Source organism: Notamacropus eugenii, chromosome 1, assembly GCF_028372415.1.
Source record: "Notamacropus eugenii isolate mMacEug1 chromosome 1, mMacEug1.pri_v2, whole genome shotgun sequence".
In the NCBI taxonomy this organism is placed as follows: domain Eukaryota; kingdom Metazoa; phylum Chordata; class Mammalia; order Diprotodontia; family Macropodidae; genus Notamacropus; species Notamacropus eugenii.
The window spans coordinates 602,940,719-602,963,914 of NC_092872.1; the positions used below are offsets into that span (position 1 = coordinate 602,940,719).

At 39.1% G+C, this 23,196-nt stretch overlaps 1 protein-coding gene across 1 annotated transcript in view; it reads left to right on the forward strand.

The window, feature by feature from the left end:
- Positions 1-23,196, forward strand: part of LOC140519166 (uncharacterized) — a 57,012-nt gene that overhangs the window by 11,459 nt on the left and 22,357 nt on the right. Inside the window, exons 2-4 of the mRNA XM_072631947.1 lie at positions 4,419-4,602; positions 8,220-11,576; positions 21,172-21,366. Coding sequence (XP_072488048.1) covers positions 4,419-4,602; positions 8,220-11,576; positions 21,172-21,366 — 3,736 coding nt within the window. The remainder of the gene's footprint in view (positions 1-4,418; positions 4,603-8,219; positions 11,577-21,171; positions 21,367-23,196) is intronic.

The window sequence follows — 23,196 nt, forward strand, 5'->3', positions numbered from 1 at the left end:
AGAACAAATTAAAAATCCCCAATTAAACACCAAATTATAAATCCTGAAAAGCAAAGGAGAGATTAATAAAATTGAAAGAAAACCACTGACCTAATAAATAAAACTAGAATCTGGTTTTATGAAAATCTAATAAAATAGATAAGCCATTGGTTAATTTGATTTAAAAAAGAAAAGAAGAATACCAAATTATTAATATTAAAAATGAGAGGGGTGAATTCACCACCCATGAAGAGAAAATTAAAACAATTGTTTGGAGATATTTTGCCCAATTATGTACCAATAAATTTGACAATCTAAATAAAGTAGATGAATATCTACAAAAATATTAATTACCCAGATAAATAGAAGAAATGAAATACTTAAATAACACACTCTTAGAACAAGAAATTGAACAAGCTATCTATGAACTTCCTAAGAAAAAATCCCTAGGACCAAATGGATTCAAAAGTGAATCCTACCAAACATTTAAAGATCAATTAATCCCAGTACTATATAAACTATTTGGAAAAATAGGTGAAAAAGAAGTTCTCTCAAATTCCTTTTATGGTGAAAATATGGCACTGATACCCAAACCAAGAAAAGCCAAAACAGGGAAAGAAAATTATAGACCAATTTTCCTAAGGAATATTGATGCAAAAATTTTAAATAAAGTACTAGCAAAGAGATTACAGCAATACAACACAAAGATCACATACTATGACAAGGTGGGATTTATACTGGGAATGCAGGGCTGCTTCAATCTTAGGAAAATTATCAGCATAATTGACTATATCAATAACAAAACCATCAGAAATCATACAATTATCTTAATAGATGCAGAAAAAACCTTTGACAAAATACAATATGCATTCCTATTAAAAACACTAGAGAGCATAGGAATAAATGGAACTTACCTTAAAATGCTAAGTAACATTTATCTAAAACCATCAGCAAGCATTATCTGTAATGGGAATAAGCTAAGAGCCTTACCAATACAATCATGGGTGAAGCAATGGGTGCCCATTATCACCTTAATTATTTAATATTGCACTAGAAATATCAGCTATAGCAATGAGAAGAAAAAGAAATTAAAGGAATTTGAATAAGCAATGGGGAAACAAAACTGTCAGATGATATGCTGTTATGCTTAGAGAATGCTACAGAATCAACTAAAAAACTACTTGAAATTGTTAACAACTTTAGCAAAATTGCAGGATTCAAAATAAACCCACATAAATCATCAGCATTTCTATATGTTACCAACAAAGTCCAGAAGCAAGAGATGGAAAGAGAAATTCCATTTAAAACACCTGTAGAAAATATAAAATACTTGGGAGTCTAACTGCTAAGACAAACCCAGGAACTATATGAATACAACTATAAATCATTTTTCACACAAATTAAGTCAGATCTAAACAACTGGAAAAAATTAATTGCTTATGGGTAGGCCAAGCCAATATAATAAAAATGACTTCTACCTAAATTAGTCTATTTATTCAGTGCCATACCAATCAAATTATCAAAACATTATTTCATAGAGCTAGAAAAATAATAGCAAAGTTTATCTGGAAGAACAAAAGCGTAAAGATATCAATGGAATTAATGAAAAAAATGTGAAACAAGGTGGTCTAGTTGTACCAGATCTTAAACTGTAGTATAAAGTAGTAATTATCAAAACAATCTGGTACTGGCTGAGAAATAGACTAGTGGACCAGTGGAATAGATCAGGTGTAAACTACATTATAGTAAATGACCATAGTAATCTAGTTTATGATAAACCCAAAGATCCAAGCTTTTGGAATAAAAATTCATTATTTCACAAAAACTGCTGGGAAAACTGGAAAACACTATGGCAGAAACTAAGTTTAGGTAAACATCTCACACTGTATACCAAGATAAGATCAAAATAGGTACAGGATTTACATCTAAAGGGTGATATCATAAGCAAATTAAGAGATCATGGAATAGTTTATCTGTCAGATTTATAGATAAGAGAAGTATTTAGGGCCAAAGAAGATATAGAGAACATTACAAAATATAAAACAGATCATTTTGATTATGTAAAATTAAAGAGTTTTTGCAGAAACAAAATCCAATGCAATTAAAATTATAAGAAATTAATAAAACTGGGAAGCATTTTTGTACAACAAGTATTTCTGATAAAAGCCTCATTTCTCAAATATATAGAGAACTGAGTCAAATTTATAAAAAATACAAGTCAAAGGATGTGAACAGGCAGTTTTCAGACAAAGAAATCAAAGCTATCTATAGTCATATGAAAAGATGCTCTAAATCACTATTCATCAGAGAAATGAAAATCAAAACTCTGAGGTACCACCTCATACCTATCAGAAAAGTTAATGTGTGACAAAAAAGGAAAATGCTGGATGTTAGAGGGGATGTGGGAAAACTGGGACACTAATGCATTGTTGATGGAGTTGTGAACTGATCCAATCATTCTAGAGAGCAAATTGGAACTATGACCAAAGGGTCATACTCTTTGATCCAGCAATACCATTGCTAGGTTTATGTACCAAAGACATCCAAAAAAAGGGAAAAGAATTTTTTTTGTACAAATGTATTTATAGCAGCCCTTTCTGTGGTGGCTAAGAATTGGAAATCAAAGGGATGCCCTTCAATTGGGGAATGGCTAAACAAGTTGTGGTACATATTGTAATGGAATACCATTGTGCTGTAAGAAATGACAAGCAGGATGATTTCAGAAAAACCTGAAAAGATTTATATGAACTGATGCATACATAGTAAAGTGAATAGAATCAGGAGAACATTGTATACAGTAAAAGCAATATTGTTCAACGAAGAATTGTGAATGACTTAGCTATTCTCAGCAACATAATGATCCAAGACAATCCCAAAAGACTAATGATGAAGCATACTATTCACCTCCAGATAAAGAACTGGTATTGATTGAATACAGACTGAAGCATGCCATTTTTCACTTTTTCATTTTTTCTTTTTATTTGAGACATATTATACAAAATGACTAATATGGAAATATTTTAAATAATTGCACATGTATAACCTATATCTGACTGCTTACTATCTCAGAAAGGACGGAGGGAAGGAATGGATAGAATTTGGAACTCAAAATTCTAATTAAATATTGTAAAAAATAGGAAAAAAAATAAATCTTTTAATTTTTCTACATAAAAATAACGAAAAGGATAATTATAAATCAAAAAAGGTTTTATTGATATCTTTTAAAAAACATTACCAGTATCCTTTCTCCTCTGCCTCTTTGAGAGATATCTCATATAATAATTAACATTTCAAAGAAAAAAATAAAGAGAAAAAATCAGCAAATCCTATAAATATGCCAAAAACCCTGAAAATATATGCAATGCACCCCACTTGTAGAATTCCCATATCTGCAAAGGAGTAGGGCGGGGATATATTCTCACATTTTTTCTTTGGGGCGATGATTGTTCTTTTCAAATTTGCAACATTTCCTTTTGCTTGTTTGGGTGTTGTTCTTTCCATTTACATTGTTGTTTTATTTATGCACATCATTTTCGTGGCTCTACTTACTTCACTCTGCATCAGTGGTGTAAATCTTCTCTATAGTCATCATATTTACCATATCATATTATATTACTTAGGACATAGTAATATTCCATTCCATTCATGTGTACTACTGTGTTTAGCCATGCCCCAATTTAATGGGCACCTACTTTGTTTCTAATTCTTTGCTAACACAAAAAGTGCTATGGGAACTTTTTCTTATCAATAATTTCCTTGGGTTATAAGCCTAGCAGTGGATTTTCTGGGTCTAAAAGGTCAGTTACTTAATTTGCATAATTCCAAATTGTTTTCCAAAGTGGTGTACTGATTCTCAACTCCACCAACGATGCAATTATATGCTTCCATTTCTACAACCCCTCCAGTATCGATCATTTCTATCTTATGTCATCTTTGCCAATTTGCAAGGTATGAGATGAAACCTCAGGGTTTCTATTTTGAATTCTATTTCTCTTTTTATTAGTAATTTGGAGCATTCTTTTATATGGTTATTAATACTTTGTAATTCTTTTGAGAATCCTTGTTCATATTTTTTGATTACTTATCTATTGGGGAATGTCTTTTGGTCATATCATATTCCATACTATCTTATGCTATATCATGTCACATTATGTCATATATATTATATTACATTATACTATATAATATCATTTATACCATATATTATATATATAATTATAGTCTATTGTATTAATATATGATTGATATATGTATGCATATATATGTATATGTAATGTTACTATGGACCATCTGCAAATATGAAAAAACATAGTTTTTTTGTTATATAGAATTCTTTGTAATGGAATTTACTGAAATGGGGTTCCCCTTATATTTCTCTTTGATAGCCACCTGAATAAGATATGGGAAAAGCTAGATTTAAAATAATATACTTTGTCCAGGTTGGCAGGAGAGTCTGATGAGGAGGTGTTGAAAGCTGAAATGGTACCAGCAGCTGAATTTTTACTCTTGTCTGGGAAGAACATATTACTCGTAGCTCAGGAGCTCCATATTCACCCAGATAACCAGTGCCACAAGGAAGAGCTGATCATCACAGCTCAGAAGATCTTGGTGGGAACAGTAAAGGTGAGGCTGGTGGAGGAAGAATGTTCTTTCATCTGTTTAAACATGAAATTACAAAAATCAATCAGCAAGGACTTATTAAGTACCTACTATATGCTGGATACTACGCTAAGTGATGAATAATGGCTCATTTCTCCATTGAATTATAGTTTTCAATGATCATTCTTTAAAGAACTATAGGAGGCAGATAATGTGTTATAATCTTTGTATTATAGGTAAAGAAACTGAGTCTCAATGTCTCACCTGAAGTCACAAGGCTAGAAAGTGGCATAGCTGGCATTCAAACCCAGGTCTTCTGACTATCAAATTTAGAACTTTTTCTATTATGTCACTTTGTTGTAGAGGTGACTTTGAGATCATTCAGTCTAATTTTACAGATAAAAAAACTAACACTCAGAATGGTTACATGATCTGTCTCAGGTTAATAAAACAGATGGCCAAGAATATATTCACATATCATAAGACTTGTCATATTCATATTGAATGACAAGATAGAATTATGCCTCCAGTAGCCCTCACTGTGAATCAATGCATGCTTAGTTTCTCCCCCTTGCCCATGTATAAACTAATCGCAATCCATAATTAGGAGATATAGCTGCAAGAGTATCCTATGGGAAGTGAAAGGGGAAAGGAGATCTTTATAAAGAACCTTCTATGTACCAAGCAATGTACTAAGTATTTCTGCAAGTTCAGTACTATTATTATCCCCATTTTACAGTCAAAGAAACTGAGGAAAACAGAGATTAAATGATTTGTCTAGGTCATACAGCTAGGATTAAGGAGGATTAGGAAAGGATATGCATAGAAGCTGGGACTTCAGCTGAGATTTAAAGGAAACCAAGGAAGGCAGGAGGCAGAGGGAGAACATTTCGGGTATGATGGGCAGCCTGTAAAAATGCCTGGGTCAGGAAATGGACCCACTAAAGAGACCAGTGTCACTCAATGGCAGTCTGTTGAAGTGAGTAAGCTGTTAGAAGACCGAAAAAGCAGGATAGGGTCAGATAATGAAGGACTTTAAATGCCAAATCAGGTTTTTATATTTGATCATGGAGGCAATAGGGAGCCACTGGAGTTTATCAAATTTATTTTTATTTATTTATTATCAAGTTTATTTACCAAAGGGAATGTTGGTAATCTGGACACATCTGTACTTTAGGAAGATCAACTTCATAGCGGAGTGGAGGATGAAGTTTGGCGGGGTGGGGGTAGAGACTTAAGAGGCAAAAAGTCTGACTAGAAGGTTATTGTGAATTTCCAAGGATTAGAACATAAATAGAATATGTTGAAATATCAACAATTACCAGCCTATATACCCCAAAGCTGAGGCAGTGTTTGAAGAGAGAAGGGGGTGTAGAAAAGAGATGTTTCAAAGGTAAAAATTGACAGGTTTTGGCAACAGATTGAATATGGGAGGTGAAAGTGAGTGAGGAATCATGCTAGATGACTGGGAAGATGTAGTACCCTGAATAGTAATATGGAAATTGGGAGGGGAAAGTGCTTCAGGGGAAAAGCAATGATTTCAGTTTTAGGCATGATGAATTTAGAATGTTTATGGGATATACGTTTCAAGACGTCCAATAGGCAGTTGGAGTTCTGAGACTGGAGGTCAAAAGAGAGGTTAGGGCTAGACAGATCTGAGAGCCATCTGCACAGAGATGATCATTGAAACCATGTGAGCTGATGAAATCACTAAGTGAAATAGTATAGAGGGAGAAGAGGAAAGGGCCCTGGACAGGGTCCTAGAGGGTATTCACAATTGCAGATAGAGCTATTGTATTTAGACTGAAGTATCAAGATCTCTGATATAGCACATGGAGCAATAGAAATCGCACTTAAGAAAATAAGATAGGAAGAAAAACTATGTTAGGTCAAACATAAACAGAAGAGGTTCATGCTGAAGGCAGTAACACAATTTGGGGCCACTGAGAGATTAATTTTGATGGAATCTGAAAGAGAAAAGGATATTAAACACTTCCAAAAAATCATGGACCTAATTATTACTGAAAAAAAATGATTAAAAGATATCAACTACCAACCTATATACCTACTTCACATGTCTACAAATTTTATGAGAATAATCGGCACATGTATCGAGGGCATCTTTGATTTGAGAAGGGAACAAGCAGTCCTCCACAAATGATACGCTACAACAGGCAGCATCTTTACAGTCACACCGTTGACTAAAAGGGGTAGAGAACAGATTGCAGAGATTGCATTGAGATTAATTTTATTGAGTTTGAAACATTTATTCATTGAAGCCAAAATTTCAGATTAAAGACTTTCCTCTAATAAAATGTCTCCCTTTCAGTTGTAAAAATTACAATTACCTGAAAGATGAACAGAGGAAACTTTGATGATTCTCCGATTTAATATCTATCAAGGCTCACTGGCCATATGACATTGTGATGATTACAGAGTGTTGTAAAGCCTTCTTCATGGTATGTCTTTTCACTTTAAAAGTTTGTTCCCACTAGTCACAAAGGAAAAACCAAGTGGATGAAAGATGCCCATTGTCCAGACTATGATATGAAGCTCATTGGAAAGCCCAGAATTGTTCTATCAGTACATATAACTTGGGCAGGCATTACAGATGGACAACAAACTTGTCCTAGAATTAAATAGGACATAGGGAGTAGACTGGATTACATTAGGAAATTGCAGTAGTTTTAGCAACTCCAAACTTTTCCTGAAATGCATATTTTGATAATTTATTTTAACAGTCTATATTTTCAACATCTACAAGAGAGAGCATGAACACTGGAGAGAATGATGGATTTGGAGTCAAAGGAATTGGGTTTAGTTTCCATTTCTCCTCAGTACCTGTATGACCTTGGGTAAATCACTTTACTTCTCTGGGTCTCAGTTTTTTTAATCTGTAAAGTAAGGTGTTTGGAATAGGTGATGTTGACCTTCCTAGCTCTAAATCTATGACCCTGTGATGGTAATATTCTCAAAGTGATGTCATATGGCTATGGGTTATAGAATGCCAATAACAGTCTCTTGAAGAATTAAAATCATAGGCCACCCAGATGGCAATAGAGAGGAATGAGTATGCTGCCACATATTAAGAATCAAGAATTATGTAGTAGAAACAGCATAAAAGATATCATTTTGAGATGATTAGAGAGATGGGTGACTGGAAAAGGATGTGAGCCAGTTATGTATTGAGAGTAAGGACTACCCAAACACAGTATTTGCTCCATAGGTATCCACAAAATTTTAAGAGATCTAGAAGTCCCGCAGCAAGCTGGGTGGATCCACTTTAGAGGATTTTTTAGAAGAAATGAGTAAGAGTTGAGAAGACATGGTTGGATTGTGGTCTGTCTCATTGCAGGAGTACCCACATCTCTGAGATTACAGATTCATCCAAATAAGTATGTACCTCAAAGTGCTGTTGGAAGCATCAGATAAACTAACCTAAAAGCACGTTGCAAACCTTTAGGTATTTTATAATTGTTACCTACACTGAGAAGGTAAAGGTTTGCATTGGTAGAGAGAATTTTCTTTCTCAGAAACTGCCTACATGCTAATAAAATCACTATCCCTATTGTTACTGTTGTTAAAAATATTTAAACATCTCAAAGACCTTCCTTTCTTTGTTCTGGTGATTTATTGAACAGATCCTCCTCATTGAGGATGATGCAATGATGAGAAAGATCATTCAAGCAGCTTGCTGGTGTCTGAATTGCCTTGAGGCCCTAGAGGCTGCAGGAGATGTCTCTACTGCGCTAGTTTTCTTCCAGAATTTCTCTGAAGGTCTGCTCTTTCTGAACACCCTGACTGAACACCGCCTGCTGGAACTGAAGTGGTCAGTTCATCGTGACTGTCTGGCCCAGTGCTTGCAGTTCTTGAAGAAGTGTATCCCTCTGCTCTACACTGCCATAAGTGGCGATCTCAGTCATGCCCAGAACCAGCTGGTGAGAGAGTCTAAGAGCTACATTTTTGAGCTGACCAAGAAAACCCTTGAGGAACTGATTGCCTTGTTAAATGCAGAACGTGAACCACAGAAGAATCCAAAGGAAAGAAGTGGAATATTTTCTCAACATTTGGAGCATCTCCTGATGCTACTGGCTGAGCCAACACTAGAAACTGATCTTCAAGGGGACCTAGATTCCCTCATAGGAGCAATGGTATTTCACAGCATGCTCCTAGCTGGATCTTCCAGACCTCACATGAAGCTGAAGCTAGTCCAATGTTGTCACTGTCTGTTGGAGCTTAGAAACATGGTTGTCCAGTGCCTGAACAGAATGAAGATCCTATCTTCAGTGGACTGTTCAAATCAGGATCTCAGGGAAAAATGGGCCATGCTGAGGTGTGAGGTGCAGATTCTTGACCAAACCATGCAGACTGGGCTCCTCTACCAGATCCTGGACACTTTCACAGATGTTCAAGGACCTCTGAAAAGACTGATTCAAGTTGCCTGGGGGATTGTAGTGCTTGGTTCTTCCTGGGACAGTGAAGGGTTTACCAAAAGCCTCCAGCCTTTCACTAATGCTTTCTGCATGCATTCTGAAAAGATGTTCAAAGTGGCTCATTTGGTCTTGGTCCGTTGTACTCAGCATCAAATTGGTAGAGAAATAGAGCAAACCATATCTAGCCTGCAAAAACTTATGGTCAGAGTACTTCCCCTTTGCACCAAGAGTCAAGAAGGGCTGGATCTGGCCTGGCTTTCTGATACCTTCCAGGATGTGTATCAGGCATGGGTCTGGGCAGCAGAAGGCTTGCTGGCATGTTTTGATAATGTTTTCAATATTCCCGAATTCTTGGCTGTGTCCATTGAAGAAATGGAAGAACACATGAGTTTCTCTGAATTGACTTTGAATAGTGGAAATTCTAAGGAATTTTCCTGGCATGTAGCTTATCTTCAGGGTCGAGCTAAGCACATAGTGCAAGTGATGAACAGATATGTGGACCAAAACCGAGACCCCATTTTTCGGAATGGTTTGCGAGTTTTAATTCAGCAACTAGAGAACTCCATTCCAGCAGTGCTAGCAGCTGCTGAGCACTGCTTAGAAAATAGAAATGACATTCAAGCCAAGGATGTGTTTCTCAACAAGGTCAGCCTTCTTATTCACTCTACTCATGGTGTCCAAGATGGTCTGAATGGGATCAACCATCCAGATATTCTAAGCCCACTCAGGGACCAAATCCATAAATTCAAGACTCCTAAAGGACAACTGCGCCTTACTCCTGACAGCCTTCTGGAGTTCAGCAGCCTAGAACCCATGGGTAAGTTCATTGGAGGGTCAAGACTAGCAGAAGAATTCTCAAACACCTCCTATGATCCTGAGGAATGTCGTTCTAGAGACATCCCCACACTCAATCTCATGGTTCCTAAGATTATTCTACAAGGAATATCACTACCTATCATTAGCAAACTTGTCTTGGCTGTAGAGAACCACGACCTCCCAGCAGTCAGTTCTGCTTGCACAGAATTGCTGAAACTTGCCAATTGTACTGAAGCTGCTCAAGAGGCCCTGGTTGGGGGAAAGTCATCAGAGTTAGAAGGGATAGTAGAGACACAAGACATCATCTCCTTAACACCTTATACAACTGGCTTAGCTAAAGAAATTGCAAATGAATCAGCTGCTAGTACCAGAAGACTGCTTCAAGCAGCTCTCCAGCTGTCTGAAAAGATTGCTGAAAGCCATCAAAATTTAGCAGCTATGGCTGGTGACTGGTACCATCTCTCTCAGCAGTTGTTTTGTGGCATCCAGGTTGCTGACCTTCCAGGGAATGTGCAGATTTTCAGTGAAGTCAAGCAGAACATAATGGATGTGGCTCAGTTAGCAGACAAAGCTGGACAGATGCATTTAAATAAAGAGTCTTCTCTTTCAATCCAGAATCCAGAGCATTTGCTACAGATTCAAGCTAAACTCCAGAGAGTGGAGACTCATGCACGGGACTTACTGGATAAGGTGTTAGACTCAAATGGTCTGCAGTATCCTAAGAACCGGGAAACAAGTATCAAGGAAAGCTGCCTCCTGTGGTCTGTAGCTGTCCAAGCCTTGCTAAGGGGCATTGATGGCTTCATTGGGAGAGATATCCTGTTCCTAACAGAGCTGAGGCAGGTGATGAAGAACAAACTGGATTTGCAGCGGGGGCTGGCCCCACTAGCTAACAATTCTCTGAGATTACAAGAAGCTGCAAGACTATCTGCTTTGTTGTGTGGTGATGAGGGAGTGAAGGGGGAGTTGGTCTTGCTGCAGAGGGAAGTCCACATACTGACGGAAGCTCTGCTAGAGGTGGCTCAGATCCTTGCCCTTTCTCCTCCTTTGGTACCCAACTTGTCCATTCGTTTTGAACTTCTCCAACGGGAGCTCGCCCTTCAAGCCAAGGTCCTGGCAGCCTACCTCAGCAACATCAACAAAGACTATGAAAGGACTATACAGAATATCATTCAGCTAGCACTTTCTGCTTCGAATGCTTCCAAAGATGACAAGACAAAGTTCAACGTTGCTCTGGGAAAGAATATGACCCAGATCACCTCCAGCATTCAGGCAGTTCAGAAAGTTGTGGAGGAAGACTTGGAGTCCAGACCTGGCCAGGAAAGTCTCCTCAGAGTAGTGAAACACCTCATCCTCCTTACTGCTGAAGTTGTACAGAAAGTTCACGTGCTCCTGGAACACTCCCAGGACAAAGTAGATGGGATGCTACAAAGTCTTCAGTGGGAGTGGGCAGCTGAAGCTCATTATGTGGCAGCCCAGCTCCAGATGTGGAGAGGCAGCCATGCCTCAGCCCTGAAGTTCCTAGCCCTGGACTTGCAGACCAGTAGTGTATCTGTTGGGATTCCAAGTGAGGATCCTGACCTGACCCTGCCCAGTCAGGGAGAGGGTCTCTCAGCAGTAGAAGTGGACAATACAGCATGCCAGGCCACATCTTCAAGAGGAATCTCAGACCTAGCTGGTTCAGAGGAGTCTCGCCCTGACCTGAAAGATGCTGTTGCTATGGCAGTTTCCAGGAAGAACCTAGGCAAGGTATGGTGGCTATGATCTTTGACTATCCCATTTCCATTCTTCCTAAATTCCATCCCTTAGCAGCAGCTTAATAACTGAAGCTAAGTGAGTTCCAGGAAAATCCCACCCACTGTCATGAAAGTTCCCCTCATCCCAGTGCACAGTGTTCTCTCTCCCCGGAACTTCATTTCTGGCACTTAGCATATACTACCTTTGTGTACATATATCTATGATGACCGAATGTTCATTTCTCAACAGACATCATTCCTGATATGTCTTTCTTTCTCATGAAGTACCTAGAATGGTGTCTTCGTAGATATTTAAGTCCAGCTGCTAAGTGGAAGGAGGGGGGGAGCAGGAAAGAAGAGAAGAAAGGAAGATGAGATGAAGGAAGGAAGGAAGGGGAGGAAAGGAAAGAAGGTAGGGAAGGAAGAAGGAATGAATGAAGCATCTTATGAACCTTGGGTGGATGGGGGAGAGGATGACACAATTTTTTGGAGCCTTTATGAGAAGTTGCTTACTGTGATTACTAGTATCAGGGAAAGGGACTGGAGCTGTGATTTTCACTGGTAATAGCAAAGTTCTGGGTGAGGAAACTCCCACTACCAGTGCGGATGGGCAATTCTGCAACTTATTGTCTCAGAGTTGCCTTGAACAGTGAGAAATTAAAGTGCCTTGTCCCCTTGTCCAAGGTGACACAACCAGCATGTGTTGCAAGTGGGACTTGATCTAGGTCTTCACTACCATAATGCCTGGCACATAATAGGTGCTTAATAGTTTTTTTCATTCATTCACTCACTCATTCATTCATTCATCCATTCCTGGCTCTGACATTGGCCCTTTACCCAAATTTTGTATCTTTCTCAGTATATAGTCATGATAGTCATTATGATATACTACCTCTTGGTATACAGGGTTATTATGAGTAATACTATCTCAGTCTTGGGAGTCATTCTGTTTGGGAGTCATTCTGTGAAACTGCCTTATTCCAAGGCCCTTTTTTCATAAACAACCCACATTGGATGGGGTCCTTGATGTCTGTCTTAAATTTTTAATATTCTAGCACTTGAAATAATGTGCCTTATGAAATAAAGTCTTATTATGAGTTCTCCAGAAAAATGATTTTGATAAATCAGTGTTGATCATTATACCTTGACCTGTTGCTTTTTCTTTCACTAAAACTGAGTCCCATGTCTTTCAAGGCTGGGTCTGTACTTTTTCTAAACTTTGCATCTTCCTCCATGTCTAGTATAGTGGTCTACATACATTAGGTTATAATGAATGATGGCTGCTGTTGTTAATAGAAAAAGAATAAAATAAACTTTTTGAAAAATATATAATTTATTTATTTTTCAGTTTTCACTTCCACAAGAATTTGAGACCCTCCTGACCCTGCCCAGTCAGGGAGAGGGTCTCTCAGCAGTAGAAGTGGACAATACAGCATGTCAGGCCACATCTTCAAGAGGAATCTCAGACCTAGCTGGTTCAGAGGAGACTCTCCCCATCTCTCCCCACTCCCACCCCAGGACAGTGTGCAACCCATTCACCACTTCAATCAGTCTGTCCTCCCTTCTATCACCGCTTCTTTCTCCCTATCCCCCTCCCCTCTATTTTCCTGTAGGGCAAAATAGATGTCTATACTTCGTTGCCTGTACATGTTATTTCCCAGTTGCATGAAAAACAATTAACATTCACTTTTAAAGTTTTGAGTTCCACATTCTCTCCTTTCCTCCCTCCCCATCTACCCTCATTGAGAAAACGGTAATTCAATATAGGTCATACACATGTGGACAATGCAAAACACTTCCAAAATAGTCATGTTGCGAAGGACTAACCATATTTCCCTCTGTCCTATCCTGCCCTTCATTTATTCCACTCTCTCCCTTGACCTGTCTTCCCACAATAGTGTTTGCCTCTGATTATCCCTTTCCCCAATTTGCTGTCCCTTCTATCATCTTCCCTCTCCTATCCCCTTCCCTCCTGCCTTCCTGCAGTGTAAAATAAATTTCCCTACCCAATTGAGTGTATATTATTATCTCCTTCAGCCAAATTCCATGACAGTAAGGCTCACTTAATCCCTTTCATCTTCACTCCCTCTCCCCTCCATTGTAGAAACTCTTTCTTGCCTTTTAGGTGTGATTATTTGCTACATTCTACCTCTTCCTTTCTCTTTCTCTCAGTATGTTTCTCTCAACAGTAAATTTGATTTTTTAGGTATTCTCCCTTCTTATTCAGCTCTATATTGCCTTATGTCTATACGTGTGTGTGTATACATACACACATATACATAGCTACATGTATACATACACATATATAATATACTCATACATACAGACACACACACACATATGTGTGTGTATGTGCATGTGTGTGCATGCATGTGTATTATCTCTAACTACCCTAATACTGAAAAAGGTCTCATGAGTTACAAATATCATCTTTCCATGTAGGAATGTAAACAGTTCAACTTTAATGAGTTCCTTATGGCTTCTCTTTTCTGTTTACCTTTTCATGTTTCCATTGATTCTTGTATTTGAAAGTCAAATTTTCTATTCAGCTCTGGTCTTTTCAACAAGAATGCTTGGAAGTCCTCTGTTTCATTGAAATTCCATTTTTTCCTCTGAAGCGTTATACTCAGTTTTGCTAGGTAGGTGATTCTTGATTTTAATCTTACCTCTTTTGACCTCTGGAATATTGTATATCAAGCTCTTTGATCTCTTAGTGTGGAAGCTGCTAAATTCTGTGTTATCCTGATTGTATTTCCATAATACTTGAATTGTTTCTTTATAGCTGCTTGTAATATTTTCTCCTTGACTTGAAACTCTGGAATTTGGCTACAGTATTCCTAGGAGTTTTCCTTCTGAGATCTCTTTCAGGAGTTGATCAGTGAGTTCTTTCTATTTCTATTCTACCCTCTGGTTCTAGAATATCAGGGCATTTTTCCTTGATAATTTCTTGGAAGATGATGCCTAGGCTCTTTTTTTGATCATGGTTTTCAGGTAGACCAACAATTTTTAAAAAATTTATTTATTTAACTTTTAATATTCATTTCCACAAAATTTTGGGTTCCAAATTTTCTCCCCATTTCTCCCCTCCCCCACCCCAAAACAATGAGCATTCTAATTGCCCCTATTACCAATATGCCCTCTCTTCTAACATCCCTCCCTTCCCTTATCCCCATCTTCTCTTTTGTCCTGTAGGGCAAGATAACTTTCTATACCCCATTACCTGTATTTCTTATTTCCTAGTAGCAAGAACAGTACTCAACAGTTGTTCCTAAAACTTTGAGTTCCAACTTCTCTTCATCCCTCCCTCCCCACCATTCCCTTTGAGAAGGCAAGCAATTCAATATAGGCCATATCTGTGTAATTTTGCAAATGACTTCCATGATAGTCGTGTTGTGTAAGACTAGCTGTTTTTCCCTCCATCCTATCCTGCCCCCCCATTGCTTCTATTCTCTCTTTTGATCCTGTCCCTCCCCAAGAGTGTTGACTTCAAATTGCTTCCTCCTCCCATTGCCCTCCCTTCCATCATCCCCCCCACCCTGCTTATCCCCTTCTCCCCCACTTTCCTGTATTGTAAGATAGGTTTTCATACCAAAATGAGTGTGCATTTTATTCCTTCCTTTACTCGAATGTGATGAGAGTAAGCTTCATGTTTTTCTCTCACCTCCCCTCTTTTTCTCTCCACTGAAAAGTCTTTTGCTTGCCTCTTTTATGGGATAATTTGCCCCATTCCATTTCTCCCTTTCTCTTCCCAATATATTTCTCTCTCACCCCTTAATTTCATTTTTTAAAGATATGATCCCATCCTATTCAATTCACTCTGTGCTCTTTGTCTCTGTGTGTGCATGTATGTGTGTGTGTGTGTGTGTGTGTGTGTGTGTGTGTGTGTAATCCCACCAACTACCCAGATACTGAAAAGTTTCAAGAGTTACAAATATTGTCTTTCCATGTAGGAATGTAAATAGTTCAACTTTAGTAAAGTCCCTTATGACTTCTTTTTGCTGTTTACCTTTTCATGCTTCTCTTCATTCTTGTGTTTGAAAGTCACATTTTCTTTTCAGCTCTGGTCTTTTCATCATTGAAAGACCAATTTTTCCCCTGAAGTATTATACTCAGTTTTGCTGGGTAGGTGATTCTTGGTTTTAGTCCTAGTTCCTTTGACTTCTGGAATATCATATTCCAAGCCCTGCAATCCCTTAATGTAGAAGCTGCTAGATCTTGTGTTATTCGGATTGTATTTCCACAATACTTGAATTGTTTCTTTCTAGCTGCTTGCAATATTTTCTCCTTGAGCAGGGAACTCTGGAATTTGGCCACAACGTTCCTAGGAGTTTCTCTTTTTGGATCTCTTTCAGGAGGTGATTGGTGGATTCCTTGAATACTTATTTTGCCCTCTGGTTCTAGAATCTCAGGGCAGTTTTCCTTGATAATTTCATGAAAGATGATGTCTAGGCTCTTTTTTTGATCATGGCTTTCAGGGAGTCCCATAATTTTTAAATTGTCTCTCCTGGATCTATTTTCCAGGTCAGTTGTTTTTCCAATGAGATATTTCACATTATCTTCCATTATTTCATTATTTTGGTTTTGTTTTGTGATTTCTTGGTTCTCATAAAGTCATTAGCCTCCATCTGTTCCATTCTAATTTTGAAAGAACTATTTTCTTCAGTGAGCTTTTGAACCTCCTTTTCCATTTGGCTAATTCTGCTTTTTAAAGCATTCTTTTCCTCATTGGCTTTTTGAACCTCTTTTGCCAGTTGAGTTAGCCTATTTTTCAAGGTGTTATTTTCTTCAGCATTTTTTGGGGTCTCCTTTAGCAAGGTGTAGACCTGCTTTTCATGCTTTTCTTGCATCTCTCTCATTTCTCTTCCCAGTTTTTCCTCCACCTCTCTAACTTGATTTTCAAAGTCCTTTTTGAGCTCTTCCATGGCCTGAGCCCATGGAATATTTATTTTGGATGTTTGGGATATGGAAGCTTTGAATTCTATGTCTTTCCCTGATGGTAAGCATTGTTCTTCCTCATCAGAAAGGATGGGAGGAGAGATCTGTTCACCAAGAAAGTAACCTTCAATGGTCTTATTTTTTTTTCCCTTTTCTGGGCATTTTCCCAGCCAGTGACTTGACTTCTGAGTTTCCTTTCCACACCCACCTGGCCTCCAGCTCTGCCCAGCTAGTGCTTGGGGTCTGAGATTCAAATGCTGTTTCCCAGCCTCAGGGCTTTGGGTGGGGGCGGGGCTGCTATTCAGTGTGAGATTTAAGTTCAGGTGCTCGGGTGGGGGCAGGGCCGCCACACGAGGCTTATTTCCCTCAGGAGGTTTATGTGGAGACCTTCAACAATGGATCCCGGGTCCTGCCTGCTTTAGGAGCCCCTGTCTGCTGCTGCCTCCCGAGGGGGCCTGAGTTATGGAGACACCCCACTTCCCTCTCAGCAAGCTGAAAAGACCCTCTCACTGACCTTTGGTGGAGGGACCTGCGGGGCCGCTGGAGAGTCTATCCCTGAAGCCTGCTGGGATCTGCTCCTCTCAGTGCTGCACAGCCAAGGCATGGCTGGGCTCTGCTCTGGGTCCACTGTGCGACAGACCTTTCAGGTCAGTTTTTCAGGTCTCTCTGGAACAGAAATCTCCTCCACTCTGTTGTTCTGTGGCTTCTGCTGCTCCAGAATTTGTTGGGAGCTCTTCTTTACAGGTATTTTATGGGTTGTAGGTTCAGAGCTAGCATATGTGTATCTTTCTACTCTGCTATCTTGGCTCCTCCCCCCTAAACCAATAATTTTTAAATGATCTCTCCTGGATCTATTTTGCAGGTCAATTGTTTTCCAATGAGATAATTTTTTCATTCTTTTGGTTTTGTTTTATAATTTCTTGATTTCTCATAAAGTCATTAGCTTCTATTTGCTCCATTCTAATTTTTAAGGAACTATTTTCTTCAGTGAGCTTTTGAACTTCCTTTTCCATTTGATCAGTTCTGCTTTTTAAGGTATTCTTCTCTTCATTGGCTTTTTGGACCTCTTTTGCCATTTGGGTTAGTCTATTTTTAAAGGTGTTATTTTTTTCAGCATTTTTATTGGGTCTCTTTTAGCAAGCTGTTGACTTGTTTTTCATGATTTTCTTGTATCACTCTCATTTCTCTTTCCATTTTTTCCTCTTCTTCTCTTATTTGATTTTCAAAATCCTTTTTGAGCTCTTCCATGACCTGAGACCATTTCATATATTTTTTTTGAGGCTTTGGATATAAGAGCCTTGACCTTGTTGTCTTCCTCTGATTGTATGTTTTGATCTTCCTCATCTGAAAAGACAGAAGAAAATACCTTTCCACCAAGAAAGTAACCTTTTATAGTGTTATTTTTCCCCCCCTTTTTGGGCATTTCCCCAGCCAATTACTTGACTTTTGAGCTCTTTGTTAAGTGGAGGGTATACTACCCCAGGTTTCAGAGGTTTTGTGCAGCTGTTTTTCCAGCTATCTCTAGGGACCTGCAAGTTCTCAATTCCTCCAAAGTGGTATAATCAAGGGAGAGGTGTTTATTCCTGTCTTTGTCTGTGTTCTTATCTGTGAGCAACTATAGGCACTCTTTTCTGCCCTGGAATTGTGAGTAGGATTCCCTCTCCATAGCTGCCACCAGCTCCTCCTCACCCCAGGATCACCACTTAGGACTGAGATGCTTGATTCCCCCACTGTCTGTAGGTCAAGAGCTCCAGAAGCAGTCATGTCTGTAGCAGTGACTGCCACAGCCCTGGGGCTGGGGCCAGACCATGCTACCCTCTCATTCAGATGAGAGGGCTTTCTCACTGACCTTTGAAGCTGTCTTTGATGTTTGCGGGTTGAGAAATCTGGAAACCACAGCAGCTGCCAGGGCCCTGAGGCCTGCTCCAGTCCTGTCTGTGCTAGTGTGGCCCACACTCTCAGCCCAGTGCAATAGACCCTTCTTGTTGGCCTTCCAGGTTGTCTTGGGCTGGAAATCTGTTTCACTCTGTTATTTTGTGGCTTCTGCTGCTCTAGAATTTGTTTAGAGTCATTTGTACAGGTATTTTAAGGGTTTTGGCGGGGAGAGCTCAAGCCGGTTCCCTGATTCTACTCCACCATCTTGGTTCCACCCTACCCTAAAATAAACTGTTTGTTCTAAATTCTTCTTATTTACAATGAGGTAAATCTCTGAAGTGTGCATTTCTAGGCTTCTCCTCCTCCTCCTAATTCTTCTTCTTGTTCTTCCAACAAGGAACCAAGATACAAATTCTGGCTTTGAACCTTTTGGGTCCTTTTAAAATGAATACTGGGATGGTTTGGACAGTCATTTCTGAAGTCAGAACTGTTAATATTCAGAAAAATCTTCCTTTCAACTTATTGTCCAAGTTCAATTAATCACTTATTGAGCACTTCCTGAATGTATATGACCAGGTGCCAAGGGAGGGAGAGAGGGAAGAGAGGTAAAATAAGTTGAAAATCTAGTTCCAATCCTTGGTGACATATGCAGAACAAAGATAGAATTCACCTTTATTCAGTACTCTGTATAATAAATACTATCAGGCATTTTCAGGCTAAATATTGCTCTGAATGCTTGATATCAGATTATATATTTTCTTGTAAATGCTGAGGGCATTTGGAGTAAGATAAAGAGCCTAGTGCATTCAGGGTAGTCAGAGAAGGTTTTCTAGGAGAGATAAGACTTTAAACAGAATCTCAAAGAAAGCTTGGGAAACAGTAAGAGGAATGGGAAAGGCAGTCAGGTATAGGAATAGAGTGTAGAAACCACTGTTCAGGGTGCTGTTCCAAGTGATTAGTACCATATGGTAAATTCCTTTGTTGTGTACTTTACTCTCAATGTAGGAATAATTATTCTACAATTAACCAAGAAAACAGTCTGCAATTATATCTTCACTGTGAAGTCTCTTGTCTTGTCCCATCTACTGTTCAGGCTGGTAATCGCTAGCAGCCGTCCGGATCGCCCACTAAGTAGCTCAGATTTCTATGTTTCTTTAAGACTAATAAGCCTTTGTCCTTATGACACCCCTGTGGCATAGGCAATGCAAATAATATTACCCCCACTTTCAGATGAGATCTGAGGAAATCTGACCACTGCCAACAACAGAAAACAGACTAAGAAATCACTTAGGTTCATAAGGAACAATAGTTTTCTAGGTTCTAGGGTTATATCTGTACTATAAGTGGAACAGAAAAAAAGAGGTAGGGGGGAGACAGAGACAAAGAGATACACAGACAGACAGACAGAGACAGAGAAAGACAGAGAGACAGAGATAGACAGAACCAGTCAATAAGCCAGAGGCCGAGAGAGAGAGTTTTTAGGTTATCTATGTTGGGAGTGGTCCTTGGGGAGACCAAGCATTTACAGAAAGTCTGCTATGGCAGGCATTGTGCTAAGCGTTAAGAGAACAAAGAAAGGCAAAACTAAGCCGAAACAAGGCCAAATACCATCATCAACATCAAGAACAAAACAGCTCGGGCTTTTAAGGAGCTCCCAATCTGATAGGTGATACCTGCAAACAACTACGTACAAAGAAGATATACACAAGATAAAGTGGAGATAAATTTCTAGGATAGGCACTAAGATTAAGGAAGATTGGGAGAGGTTTCTGGGAGGAGGTGGGGCTTAGTTTGGATCTGAATGAAGCCAGCAATTGAAGCTGAAAGAGAGTTCCAGGCATTGGGAGAGCCAGTAAAAATGTCTAGAGTAGAGAAATGGAATGTTATGTGTGAGGAACAGAAAAGAAGCCAATTTCCCTGGATCTTAGGGTACATAGAGTGGAGTAAAGTATAAGAAGACTGGCTAGGGACGAGGGGCCTAGGTTAGGAAAGGATTTAAAAGTCAAGAAGAACCAGACTAGATTTGATTATCTGACCTTGAAATGCAGTAAATGTTAACAATTTACAACTTTAAAAAAATAATATTAGCATTTTAAATACAAGCCTACATTTGTATAATGCTTTGCAAGGACTTTTTACAAATTTTCTTATTTGCAAAACTCTTTTATTTGATCCTTTCAACTACTTTAAAAGGTAGATAGCATAGGCCCCTACAGAGAGGAAACTAAGGCTCCAAAGAAATGCATGACCTGTTCTAGACTGCGGAGTTAGAGGCAGCTGGTGGCTCAGTGGCTAGAAAGAACACTGGGTCTGGAGTTAAGGACACAAATTTGATTCCAACTTTACGCACTTACTAGCTGTGTGACCCTGGGCAAGTCACTTAATTTACACGTGCTTCAATATCTTTAGCTATAAAATGGGGATAGTAACAGAACCTGCCTCAAAACATTTTTGTTAGGATCAAATGAGGTGAAAGGAAATGCAAAAGAAGGAAACCCTCTTTTCTACAGAGGTAAATAACCTAGACAGTAAAAAAAAAAACCAATTCAAATATTGGGTATTTATTAATTCCCCCAAAATTCAGTATAAACTGCTGGAATGGGATCTAGAGAACCTGTGTTCATCTGCTTTTGCCTACTTTTGTGTCCTCAGGCAAGGTCACGACCTCCTGGGACCTTCATTTTTCTCAGCTGATAAGTGTGTTTCATGGTGGTGGTGGTGATGGTGGATTATATGATTTCTGAGGTTCCTTCCAGTTCTATATGGTCCTATGATCCTTTCATTCTTTATTTTGACAGCTAGTTAGCAGGTCCCATGGTGCCTCTCCTTGTTGTCCAACTGCATCAACCCCAGACCTAGACCATCCATTCCTGAGAGATGATGCCATGGATAAATGGAGGGACAGAAGCAACAGAGTCGAACAGCTCACCAGAGAAATGGTCACAGAAGTGTTTCACATGGCCCAGAGTCTGAAGAGGAAAGGGCCCATAATGGTACCTCCTAGCAAAAAGCTGCCTTCTGATTCAAAAGACTACCTAGATATTACTAGAAACAGTCATAGAAGCAAAAATGGATTATCATTTAGGGAATCTGCCTTCTGGATGTGTTCATCTAGAGACAGCACTGGGGTGGATTTGCTAGGAAATTGTTGTCAAAAGACACAAAGTTCTCCCCCACTTCCAGATCAACTGTTCCCTTTCTATACTCAGGAACAATTCATTTCCCTGTCTCCCTTTTCCCATTCTGGGCTCATCTACAACCTCTTCTTCTTCTACTGAAGGGATTTTCCTCCTCAGAGGCAACAACTTATTCAAATCAAGATGGAGTGACAATGAACCTTCTGCATTGTCACTCTAGGTGATTTCCAAAATCAGAATTTATGACAATAGAGACTTTACTGTGCTTTTGATAGCTGGCAGCCAGGACTAGCTTCATTGAAATAGAAGGGTGTCTGGGAAGTATGATTAAAACAATTAAAAAAAAAAGAAAGATTCCCTCTCTGCAACAAATATTTCCCCCTTTGCTCTATCACAATGCCTGAAATTTAACTTTAATTCTTCTTTGGTGTAAAGCACTGAAATATTTTAATATGTCAAAAGAGCGCTTGCTTTTTTAAGTAGGTATTCATGCCCTTCACTGATACAGGTTACAACCCCTTCCTGCCTTAGCAGATGATTTAATGAGTTGCTGGCCTTAAAGGAATTCATCATCTGGTGGTCCATCTGGTTGTGGACAAGTCTCTTCATACTTTGCTAGAATGGCCCTTGAAGGAAGCTCTTTAACGATGGACACTGAGGCTTTGGTTAGTCCTATACTTGAAGTACTTTATAGCTTGGCAGGACCTTCCAAAGCTTGTGTTCCACTGGCATAGTCAATGTTAAAATGCAAATGTTATGTGTTAACGTTACCAGGTAACACCAGCTCAGATTAGTTTATCATATTAATTCATCACCAGGCCAGGTGGAAGCAGCAAGTTCATAATGAATAGATTGCTGGACTTGGAGTCAGAAAGGCCTGGGTTCAAATACTACCTCAGACATTAGCTGGATGATCCTGGACAAGTAAGTCACTTAACTCTCTGTGATTCATTTTTTAAATGAGGGGACTGAACTCTAAATTTATGATTCCATTGTACTATAAGGACACAGGACAGTTAAGTTTTAGTGGTGCACAGAGAATAAAAGGTAAGATAAGACCTGCTCCTGACTTTCCTTCTAATTTTATTTCTATGATCTTTTCATTTCTTATTTAGAGAGCTAACTAGTGAGTCCCATGGTGCCTTTCCTTACTGTCCAGCTGAGCCAACCCCTGACCTACTAAACAGATCCCACACGAGAGCTGCTGAAAGATGCCACATCCAGGGCTCTGGGGGGAGGAGATAGGCAATTCTCTTCATCTTTGAATCTCAGTTATCTCAACTTGAAGTGAGGGGAGGAGGTGGACTTAATCAAGAATTCTATAACTGTCAGATCGATCACTAAAACACTCAAGTCTCCTTTTCCCCATCTTAGTTTTCCTAGAGCCGGATGTGCTGACAGCATGTTCTTGTTTGACTTACTCTCCATCCTCTAGCTTTCCATAGTCTCCTTTTCTTTTTTAAGCAGAAAATCAGTGATGCAGAAGTCGCTTTGAATTCACATGTATTACCAAAGACAAGCAGAATGAGAGCTTCCCTAGAAAGCAGTGTTGTTAAAAAGGGGAAGACAGCAAATGTTTGGGAACAAATAGCCAAATGAGGGAGATATTTTTTGGAGCAGACACTCAAATGAGGGAGAAGTTAACATCTTCCTTGGTGAGTCCATGCCCTGATGGTGCTGCCTTGG